The sequence below is a fragment of the Perognathus longimembris genome, chromosome 5 (genome assembly GCF_023159225.1).
Source record: "Perognathus longimembris pacificus isolate PPM17 chromosome 5, ASM2315922v1, whole genome shotgun sequence".
NCBI classification, from domain to species: domain Eukaryota; kingdom Metazoa; phylum Chordata; class Mammalia; order Rodentia; family Heteromyidae; genus Perognathus; species Perognathus longimembris.
In genome coordinates, this window is record NC_063165.1 from 12,400,340 (window position 1) to 12,412,574 (window position 12,235).

At 37.2% G+C, this 12,235-nt stretch overlaps 1 protein-coding gene across 2 annotated transcripts in view; it reads right to left on the reverse strand.

Annotated features, from left to right (window-relative positions):
• Positions 1–3,988: 3,988 nt before the first annotated feature.
• The window catches only part of Jam2 (junctional adhesion molecule 2), a 46,170-nt gene continuing 37,923 nt past the window's right edge, over positions 3,989–12,235 (reverse strand). Inside the window, exons 6-10 of one of the 2 annotated variants that reach the window (XM_048346383.1) lie at positions 11,110–11,209; positions 9,305–9,412; positions 8,086–8,101; positions 5,764–5,806; positions 3,989–4,352 (exon numbers count right to left, since the gene is read on the reverse strand). In XM_048346383.1, coding sequence (XP_048202340.1) covers positions 4,320–4,352; positions 5,764–5,806; positions 8,086–8,101; positions 9,305–9,412; positions 11,110–11,209 — 300 coding nt within the window. In that variant the 3' untranslated portion in view covers positions 3,989–4,319. The remainder of the gene's footprint in view (positions 4,353–5,763; positions 5,807–8,085; positions 8,102–9,304; positions 9,413–11,109; positions 11,210–12,235) is intronic. The other variant, XM_048346384.1, reaches the window with a different exon arrangement.

Genomic DNA, 12,235 nt, shown 5'->3' on the forward strand with positions numbered 1-12,235 from the left:
TAAATATATTTAAGTTTATATGCAGTAGGATAAAGGGCACAGGGGAGTATTGATCTGGATTAATTTCAGAGTAGCACCGCCTGTTCTTGAACAGTGAACAGGTGTTCTTTCGAAAATGGGATATTTGCTGGATGCAATAGTTCACACTTGTAATGCTGCTTCTCAGGAGTCTGAGGTAGGGCATATTGCAGTCCAAAGCCAGCCCAGGCAAAATGTTTATAAGACACTATTACTGAACTTAAAATATCTGGGCACAGATACATGGCTTGTCATCTCACCTGCTTGAGAAATGTAAATAGAAGTATCATGGTTTAGGCCAGTTAAAGACAAAAAAGCAAGATCCTACTGGAAAAAAAAATATAACTAAATCTTAAAATTACAAGAATTATCATTCCAGATAGAATAAATGTTTAAAAGAGAGTTGGGTATGTGGCCAGTGTATGGAGAGTGGGTGAAAATGAAATGTCCCACCATGGCATTTAAATAGGTTAGGAGAAAAAGGAAAGATGCAAGTATTAAGGCTTGGAGACTAGGGACAAATGGATGGGCCAGAGATGACTGAGACCAAAGGAAAACTGTGAGAACAGGAGAATTTGAAAGGAATTTTGAATGTAGAAGGGGGAAAGAAAAAAGTCTGGAAGGTCTGTAAAACAAGCTGGATCAGCTGGACCTGGGTCCACAGAGCTACTAACTTCACAAACCTGTGAGTCTTGTGTTTCATGGTCTATAAAATGTTTCTTTTTTTCTTCTTTTTTGAGAATAACTGTTGTTTTTGTTAGTTGTGGGGCTTGCATTTGGTGCCTGGGTGTTGTCCCTGAGCTCTCTTGCTCAAGGCTACCACACTACCACTTTGAGCCTCGGTGCTACCTCCAGTTTTCTGGTGTTTAGTTGGAGATAGGAGTCTCATAGACTTCCCTGCCATGATTGGCTTTGAACCACAATCCTCAGATCTCAGCCTCCTGAGTAACTAGGATTATAGGGGTGAGCCACCAGCACCCAGCTAAGAGTAAAGTTATATACATCTTCACCTCAATCCACTACCACCTCAAGTTGACATGTATAAAGTGTTCAGTGGTTTCTCTGTCGAGCTCAGTGGTCGCCCCTGTAATCCTGGAAGGCAGAGGCAGAAGGATCATGAGTTCCATGCCAGCCTAGGCTGCATCCTGACACATTGTCTTTAAAAAAAAAAAAATCCTTTTTATTTTCAGAACCATTTATTTTGGTCAGCAATTGAGAAGTTGGCAGACATCCAAACTTAGAGATGATGAGATTCTAATCTTAAACTGCTAAAGAACTAACCTTGTAGCTGCAGATGGTAGAGGGTGTAGTTTCCTGGGTTTTACTGGACAATAGGTGGGTGACTCTTCCCCTGCACTATTAAATGGGACTAAAAAGTTTGGCTATTTTTATTAATACTGACTTTAATCAAACAAATCCATCTGTACGATGAAGGAAGTTCTTTGTAAAGTTGTATTGAAAAAAATCAATCATTCCAGATTTAGTTAGACTAAATCCCTCAACTAAAAATAAATCTTGATACAACAGCAACAATATTAAAACCTCTGTATTAAAAAAAAAACACAAAAAACAGGCATGATGGGGCATGCATGTTATTCCAACACTGGGGAGACTGAGGCAGGAAGGATAATGACTTAAAGGCCAGCCTGAGCTGGAGGAAAAAAAGAAAAATTGCAGTTAAGGATTCCAGAGGCCTGATCTTGTACAAACACAATTTTACTTCAGGCAAATAAAACCAAACTGCTCTGAGAACTAGTGGAATTTTTACCCAATTGTTAATGTACAAGTCTCTCAAGCTTAAAAATCAAGAACAAATGAAAAGTCTAGACACAAGTTATCCATACAGAAAATTTTAATCAGAAAATTACTGTGTGTGGTACATCCTTGGTGGAGACAAAAGCGTTCTTTACACGATGGTCTTCGCTTAGTTTGCATACAATATTTCAAGATAATGTATAATACAGATTTGGGACAAAGGCAGTGTTAAGTGTTTACACTGAATAAAATGAATTCTGTAGTCTGATGGCTTAAAAGAAAGTGTTCTATCAGTGAAGTTAAGGCACTACATAATCTTCATCTCACTGTGAATTTGTGTCCTTTACACTGAAGTGGCTAAGCCAGTGATGGTGTTTCTAAAGATGCATCTTTGATGGTCATAAATCCCCTTAGCACTTCACAATGTGAGATGAAGCATTCCTTAAACCAAAGCACATCTTTCTGTCAAGGCACAGGCAACATGTAGCCTGATTTCTTCGACAGTAGGTAGAAAACCATGTGTGAGGGTTCTCCTTTTCCAGGAGAACTGGAATACCGACACATTCTTTGCTTCTTCCACTGTTTCTTTCTGTCCACTGCTGCCTTTATGGGACAATGACTGAGTTGAGCAGCTGCATCAGAATCCATGTGAATTAAAATATCTTGCCCTTTATAGAAAAGATTGGTTGATAGGTGTGGCAGCTAATATCTAATCCCAGTTACTCAGGAGACAGCAATTGTGGGGATCATGGTTTGAGACCAACTAGGCAAAAAGTTAGCATCTGAACCACGATGGTATGTGCCTGTGTTTCAAGCTCTATGGGAAGCTCTAGGTAATAGGATTTCCATCCCAGGCTAGCCCCGGTCAAAAGCAGAAATTTCCCTCCAAATAGTTAAAAAAAAAAAAAAAGTTTGCATGTGCTTCAAGTGGTAGAGTACATGGCTAGCAAGTGCACAAGCTTTGAGTTCAAACCCAGAATCGCCAAAAGAAAAGCTTGCTGACCCCTCTCTAATGGAATGATAATTTGCTAGCTGGCTGGAATGAGAGGTGAGATAAATCTGATGCCATAGATGAGGCAAAGGGGAGCAAGCTGATAATAGACATCTCCCCAGTGGCTAGACACTCAGTGTGCCAACTGTTTGCTCAGGAAATTGTTGAGATTGGTGTTGGCTACTGAGTAAGATTCGTTTGAAAACAACTCATCCATGTTCAGAGTTTTCAAAGGTAGTGAGGTAGTGTGGCTGTTTATTTTTAAAGGGGGGTGGTGGTAACCAGTCCTGGGCTTGAACTTGGGGTCTGGGTACTGTCCCTGGACTTTTACTCAAGACTAGTGAGTGCTCTTCCAGTTGAATCACAGCTCTACTTCCATCTTGTGGGTGGTTGATTAGAAGTAAGAATCTCATGGACTTCCCTGGGCTTTGAACCTTGATCCTCAGAGATCTCAGCCTCCTGAATAGTTAGGATTAGGGGTGTGAGCCCCTGGCAAGTAAGGCCTTTATCCAGAGTTGTCCAGAAGAACATGAGAAGCCTATATTTCATCTTTAATAAGTATCAAATAATCGGTTCTAAAAGATGGTACTTTTTAACACAGGCTAATTCTTTTATATGGAAGACCAGACCATTTTTTATTTCACCCATAGTTTCTTATATTCCTTCTTTGTAGCAACATGTAGTTGCACGTTCCTGGTTTGTTATAATCAGGACTGGCAACGGTGAGGAGCCTGACCCAGGAGAGGAGAATTTCATTGCACAGATGTGAAACCACCACCCAGGCAGGGAAAGGTATCTGCTAAGTCAGGCAGGCTCTAGTGTCAAGCTCTAATACTCAGGTATCTGCACCTTTTCAAAGGCATCTCAGAGAATAGAAATAGCAGCAATAGCAGTAGCTGATGAGGCCATTTGGGTTTGGGTTTGACTGAGACTTACATCATCAGTGACACACCAGGTGAGTTCCGGCCATTAGCTATTTCTCTTCATGTTTGATTCTCAGGAGAGTAAACACAAAGTGCACATCCCTGGTTATAAGACCCAGTGCCCCAGCCTGCCTTGAATGGATTTATTAGTGATAAATGAACAGTGGAATAAGGATTATATTTGGGGACAAAAGAGGATTCTAGTAGAAACAAGACCAGATATTTCTTTTACATCTGTCACAGAGTATTTTTGAACACCCTAAAAATCAGACAATGTGTGCAGTTTTATTTGTACTCTGGATTAGCTTCACAGTCAATATGATTTATTATAGTAACTTTCTTCAGAAGTTAAAACATTTGTTAGAATTTCACAAAATGCAGAGTATAACACAGTATTTTGAGTCTCTAGTTCAATCCGACAAAGGAAGCCAGGTTGTATTTTAGACAATGACGGATGTTTCTTTCGCAAAATATCAATTTCAGGTGAGCTAGAGGTTATCAAAGTTGTAAGGAGGCTCCAAGTTCATTTCCTAGCCCACCTCTTTGCAAGGTAAGTCAGAGCAGAGGCTTACAATATTTTAATAATGTGGGTAACAACTGTGGTTTTGATGTGTCTCAAAATTAGAATTCTTTTAAATTATGAAGGATTTTGTGTGTTTGAAATCCTAGGAAAGGAAAGGAAAAACAAGTTGAGTGGGGTAAATTCATGCTTAAAGAAATATACATCTGTTGAGAGTCAAACTATATCCAGCATGTCTAATTAGGTCAAACTTACAGGGAATTAAGCACATAAATCTTTGAAAACAAGATACTTGAAACTTTGTTGAGAGAGGAACGAAGTGAAAGGGATGTAAGAGCGAGAGAAATCTTTAGGAGCAGGATACAAGCCTAGTAGCACAGAACACAGGTCAGCCTCCCTTCCACCCACAAGGAATAATATGGCTCAGAGTTGTCACACTGAGAAACTCTGATATAGGACAAATAGAATTGAGACTAGCTCAGCACTATTAGGGCAACTGAAATATACAAGACAACAATTTTAAAGATCTGTTTTCCTTTCAACTGAGACACATGGTACTTTTTATTGTTTGGTGGGATGGGTTTATTTTCTTTTTCATACTGAAGTTCTTTCCATAAATTATGTAAATAGGTAGGAAATTAGATATTGCTTGTCTACCTAATTAAAGAATACTATGCTTCCAGTGTAGTAAACTATAAAACATAAGGATTTTTGTGATAAACAAATTCTGAAGTACGTTTAAGAAATCAAATTTTTACAGAAAAAAAAAGACAGGAACAGTAGGAAATAGCTAAGATCTATGAAAATCACTGAAGTGTTTAAAATACTGATGTCCATTCTCTAAGCTCTACTGACAAGAAATATGAGAGTCACTACCCTAGAGTATAGTGAGTTCTGGCAGTCTATACTGTATCCAGTTATCCATTCCCTCACTACATCACTTTTTTAAAACTTCTAGAAAATTGAATTACTCAACAAACTGTGAAAGCTCAGCAGTGATGCTATTGACTGCTTCATTGAAAATATATATATACATATATGTATATATATATGTAGAGTACATAAAGAAGAGAATGTCTAAATTGTGTTCTCTAGACTGAATTGGATGATTTTTTTTTTTTGCCCTTCAAGGATTCTGAAACATTCCTTTGAGCAACAATAGAGGGTATTTCATAACACTAAATTTTCCAAATGCCTTGATTAACCAAAGGAACCACAGATCTGCTGGAAGCACTTCACTTGGTAAAGTTACCAGGAAGTCCCTGGGCTCCAGCCCCATTCACTAAGAACTTACCTGTTAATTAGAGCTGAGAACATACAGCCTAGTGATGTTAAAGAAGCAAACTTAGAAAAAAATAATGGTATGGTAAAGATGGCTTCCTACAATGGCTCGCTAAGTGCACTTATATATGACCATCCCAGGCAGGGGAAGGAAGTTAGCATTTATTTAGGTCCTTCTAAATAAGGGTGGTGGCATAATAGCAATGTTAAAAGTGAAATCACTTCCCTTTCCTATTGCCTAAACACATCCACTCTAATTTCATTTTAATACTCACATTTTCACTCATTGCAGTGGCTTTAGGTGCAGAGCTATCCTTCCTGTTTGTGAAAAGTGAAAAATAGAATTTACTACATGATTTCATACTCTTCTGATATGCATACCCTCAATTAAGCAAATGAACATTTTAGCCAGGCAGAAAAAAATAAAACACCAATAATCCTGACATTTATTGTATTTATAAACATCATTCACAGAGGAAACCCTGCAACAGAGTTAACAATTTATGTAAAACCCTATGCACCTAACCCTGGGTAACCTAAGGCTTGTAATATTTTACACAATTTTGTAGAATACACCGACTCGAGACTTAATAACATTAACATTAGTTATTTTAAAAGTTTGAGTATGACAGTCTCAAGGTTCATTTTTGTCCATAGAAAGTTTGGTGTGGTCACTGGAGTCTTGAAGAAGTTCAACACGTTTTTGCAGGGTGCATGTTTAATGAGTGAGAGGAAAGGTGTCAAGGAATAAAGAGATCCCTTGCCTGACTGCTACTCCTGGGCTGAAGGGAGACATTGATGGAAGGAAAAGTAAGTCCCCACTACTTACCTAAGATTATAGCTCTGCTCAGATTTCTCTGTTTTCTATTTTCCACACTAAAAATGGAAGTTCTCATAATTGCCTGGGCCACAGAGGTAGAGTAACATGGTGACTACCCATTCAGGCTACCTGCTTTTCTGAACCCATCTCCCCTTTGGTATTGCTATTCTGGATAAACTTGGACTTCATCCTGTATTCGTGAAATGAGAAACTAAGATTGAAGCAGGAATCTAGGAACAGGAAATGAAGTGCAGCTAAGTCTTCAAAGGACTAGAAGATAACAAAGTATTTGAAGCCTCAGCAGCCCCGAAAGGCGTCTGCTACATCCATACAGGACAGCCACAAATCAAGTGTACAACAGGAACTTCGTTGAATCTAGCCACATATCCTGCACCAATGACTCCTATGTCTATCAGCAGCTAAGATATTTCTCAAACTCCATATTCATATATGTGGTCACCTACTGGTCATTTCTACTGGAGAGTCTAATAAACTTATGGAATATTGAAGTTTCAAGTACTCCAGACCAGCTCACTTTCCCCATCACTGCCCCCGAGTCCACATCTCCCTCAGAGTTTCCACATTCTGTCAGTGTTAGCTCCCTCCTTTATAACCTAGATGCCACGTTCTATTTCTTTGTGTTTCTCACAGCCCACATCCAGCAAATCAGCAAATCTTTGCAACTGTAACCCTATTGTATCTCCACAGACTCTTCCACCCTACCATTTGGGTACCAGCTACCATCTTTCCTTGCTTTGGTTATTGCAGTAGTTTCCTGATTGGCATACATGCTTCCAAGCTTTGCAGCTAATGATCTGGTCTTTACAGAACGGTCAGTGGGAGCTTTGAAGAATGAAGAAAAAACATTCTGCCCTTCTGCTTAAAGCTCTTCAACTTCCTGTCTTGCTTACAATCAAGTCAAACTCATCTGTCTCTGTACAAATTCATGCATGCTGCTTTTTTTCACTTCTTTCCTCTTTCCCACACTCTGTTCTAGTCACACAGATACCCTTACTGTCCCTGTGCTCCTGGCCTTGAGCTCTTTCTATTTGTTGTCTGTCCCCCCACTCCACACCCTGCCCCTGTAGGAGCTCTCTATTGAGGAACAGCTGCGTCTTCATTCCTCCCTTCCTCATTTCAAGCCCTTCTCCACTATCACCTCTTTGGTCAAGTTCTTCCTGACCCTCTGTTTCAAACATGAACCTCCACTCCTACACTATATATCCTCTGTTCTCTTTATTTTCTCCATAGTATCCATAGTATTTAGTATGGTGTGACATAATTTATAATATGCAAATTTGTTTACTTTCTGCCTTTACTAGAATGTAAACTATAAAGCAGTATTTTTTACAGGAGTAGAACATATTTTTCTCATTGCTGCCTTGGAGTCTTGCCAGTGTCTAAAACTATACTGGATCCAAAAACTGATATTCAACTAAAAGTACAAAAAAAAAAAAAAGATCAAACTTTCAGTTGAAAAATTTCAATGCAGGAAAATGTGATAAGTTTATTTTTTAAAGTGGTGCTGTGGAAATACCTACAAAATGAAATTAGTGGTAGTGCTTCTTCTGTAGTTAATTCATTGATGAATGAAAATTTTATATTAACTTTGGAATATGAGGGTTGTGACAAGATGTATTTATTTGTGTTTTTCAGTAACTCTCCATAGGACTAAATCTAAACAAATAAACTAATATCCCACTTTTAACTTTAAACACAGGATTGGCAAAATATTCATTGATGTGAGGAAAAAAGTCATTTAAGAAAGTATACTTACTGGAAGGATGTTTCTTCTACAAAAGAAAAAGTACATATCATTAATGTGAGAAATAATATGATACAACAGAGTCATTTAAAAATAACTTTCGGCTTAATTTCTTTTTCATCCTTTGCCCTTTCTTGTTAATTTATGTTAATCCCTATAAATCAAGAGCTAGCAAACCTATTTTGTTCAGGGCTACTCAGCAAATATTTTAGGCTGTATGGGCCCAGAAACAAAAATCAAAGATATTTTACAGGTTCTCACATAACCATAAAAAGTTTCAAAGACTCAGAATAAAATTCAGAATATAACTATCAAAATTTAGAATAGGCTTTCTAATTAGAAGAGCAGAAGAACTCTTGGAGGGGTATAAAGTATCTTTAAATTATGGTTCAAATTTATTGTGACCAGTTATCAAACAATTGCAATTTTTCATCTGTGAAAACCATTTCTATAGGCCATAGAAAATGACAGGGACAAGATTTGGTTCACAGGTCAGTTTGCCAACGTTTGTGCTAAATACAAGTGCAAAAATAGATTGTTAGATTTTCTGCCCGATGAAAATAAAAGGAATTTCATTAGCTAATGAACTCCTAATATACAAGTCAACTCTAATTTAATATTTTAAGAAAATTAAGTGTACTGACTCCTTATTAAAAATAAACAGGTGTCCTTTATAAGTACAAAACCAACATGCTAGAATTTTGAATGACAATAGCTATCTGTACTTACATTGATGGCCAGCAGGGGGACACAGCTAGATTCCATTCATAAAATTACATTACACTGAAGTAAATTGAAGATATATATATATATATATATATATATATATATATATATATATTCACAGAAGATTTCTTACTGGGAGTGTTCTTGAGTCTATGTTCATGGAAATAGTCTATGGAATATGACATACATATAGCTATAGGAAATTCTTTTCCAATTTAGGTTTTATTTGGGTACAAATTATTTTTTAAATCTACAACCTAAAATGAATACACATTATTAAAATCTGTTCTGGAGTTTGCAACAAGGTAGCTCTTGCTCTCTTTTATTACAGTCATCATGGTGATTCATAACACACTTCTACATTACTGTCGATATTTTCTATAGCAGAAAAACAATGAAAAATATTCTTCAGAGTTTGCTAGAGCTCTTAGGAGAAAAAGATCCTATGAGAAAACTCTTATCTTCACACAAAATCATGTATGAAAGAAAGATAAGATTCACTTACTTGAAAAATAGCCTTTTCTCTGAGCATAACACACACCAAGGCCACATACAGAAATCACTAAGGCCACAACTACTACAGCTGCTATGATGCCACTTATGTTGAGATCATCTGCAATGAGAAATAAACCGTGCATCAACTCACATGAATGAAATGGACAGATGTATCCATTAGATCAAAGGGCCTCAAACAGGCTCCTTTGCCATGTGAAGTACAGTCTCAAACTTTTACAACCTACTCAATAAACTCAGTTCCTTGATGTGACTCAATACTGATGGAATATAGTAACCGCTTTGTAAGAATCTCAAATTTTAAAAAGTTCCATATCTGGAAACAAAATGTGTGGAATTCCCTTATTCATATTTGGAGATGTAAGAATTCACAGAACTAAATATCAGATGGGAAGCAATCATTGCAGTTCAATGAGTTCAGATATTCTACTATCACCTCTCCATCCAAATTTAGCTTGGAGTTTTTCTACATTATTATTTGGTCAGTGTCACAAATAACAGAACAACCTCAAAGAAAGCAATGCTATTGTTGTTCTGTAAAACTAGAAATCCCTCCCCGCTCTTGACTTACAGGAGTTGCCAGTGTGAATATGTACACACACACACACACACACACACACACACACACACACAGCCTTATACATGCAGATCACTATGCCATTACCCAACTGAGTTCAAATTTAATTATGCTAAATGAATTAAACAATCTTTTTCGTGTTGCTGTTAAGTCATCTCTTGTCTAGTATAACATAACTATGTATCTGGGACCCAAGTTTGGAATGACTACCATGTTATCAACTTACAGGTGTTTGTTTTTAAAATTGATTGTCCCAATAATTTGATTGTTAACTTGCTTAATATTTCTGGGTTTTGTTGGTTGGTTTGTTTGAAGCAGTCTGTCAATATAGTCTAGTTCACTTCAAACTCAGTTTGTAACCTAGGCTGGTCTTGAACACTGAGAAGTAAGTTTCGGAGCCCATAAAGCTACGACAAGTGCCTGCAACCAGGAGCCCCTCAATATTCTGTTGTAGGGCTCACACCTCCAGAGTGACCCACAGACCCTCAGTGCCATTTCAGCACATCCCTTCCTGTTGCACTACTAATTGCAATAAGAAATGTGTAGTGAAAAGCCTACATTTCACTACAAAAAAGCATATCTAATTACTAAGAATGAAATTTGAAAAAGAAATAACAGGCTCTGCATCTCCTACAACCTACATAAGTTTCTTAAACCATAATTTTATTGGACTCTAAAATGCCTATAAGCTATACTATATGTATGGCAGCTATGTTTTATAGCAACCTAGACCCACAACTATTCTATATGTCATTTCATAGAATGCACTCTGCAAGAAGTATGAGCTCGGTAATTTAGGATGTCAAACAATTACCAACAACTTGGTACATATAATGCTCATAATATGCCAACCAGTGCTGTTCTAACACTTTCAAGTATTGCTTATTCTATTCTTCATAGAGACTCTATTTGGAGGGTATCTTGTTATTTCCCTGGAGTGGGGAGGGGTGACTGAGGCATGGAGGTAGAATAACTGGTTTAAGACGTAGCTAGTAAAATAGTAGAGCATAAATGAAACTCCCAACACAGACTCCTGGACCCTCAGCAACTTACAGACCATGAAATGATTAACTTTTCTTCGAAAGATTATTCAGAAAATAGTAATTAGTTAAATATGATAGTATTTATCCTTCAACTTATTCAAACCTCTCCAACCACCTTGACCTTTCTACCCCCAAACACTGGCACACCATACATTCCTCACAGTCTTCAATGCTTACCTACTTGCATTCGTTTCCCAGGACACCGGCGATAACCAACAGAATTACGGGCTTCACAGGAATATTCTCCACTATCCAGTTTAGAAACAGCGTTAAATTGCTATTGGTGGAAAGAAAAATAAACCATAAAACTATAATTAGCCTCTTCAAATAACCCTTGAATTTCACCAATTAGTCTTCCTTTGTTAATGACTCAGGATGTTACATCTTTATTATAAATTCAAAATATATTGTGAATTCAAGGAGTAAATTACTAGGCCTCTTATTCCATTTGGCAGCAAAGATTTCCATTTTTTTGTTTGGTTTTAATTGGTTTTTTATTTTTGTTTATATTGCGGTTTGAACTAGGAATTCCATCCCTCTACTTAACACCTCCTGTATAGCTGGGGTGACAGATGTGACCTACCATGACTGGCCAGAAAGACTTCTTTCCTTTCTCTCTTTTTCTGTTTCTTGTTTGTTTGGTTGGTTGGCTGGTTGAGACAAGGTCTATGTAGCCTAGGCTGGTTTCAAGCTTGAACTTCTCCTGCCTCAGCCTCTTGAGTGCTGAGATTATAAGCGTGTACCACCACACCATTTTAATTTCCTTTTATCTTTATTTTCTGCTGATTTCTCTCCCTCTCTCTGTGTCTCTCTCTTTAAGAAAACTAGTATAGAAGGAAGACATTGGATATTAAAAATGTCTGTAGCCCCTGATAGTACTAAATACCATAGATATTTCTAATTCCTAGGACAAACATTTATAAAGAAGGCCTCTTTTTAAAAGGGTTAATGTACTTTCAGGTTTTAAAAAATATTAGCATAAACTAGTCACTCTAGGAGATTTCATTGTGATGTTTATATACATGCATATTATGCCATTTGATCATTCACCACCTCTATATTACTCTTCCTTAACATTTTTCTCTTCTCTCCCTTCTTTTTTTTAAAACATTTTCCAGTAATTATACTTTTTTAAAATTTAATTTTATTGTGAAGGTAATGTACACAGAGATTACAGTTATGTAGTAGGTAGTGAGCACATTTCTTGTCAAACTAGTTAGGTCCTCCCTCATTTTTCTCCCTCCTTCTCCCCTCCCTGCCACAAGTTATACAGTTAGTTTACAACATACTGTCTTGTAAGTAT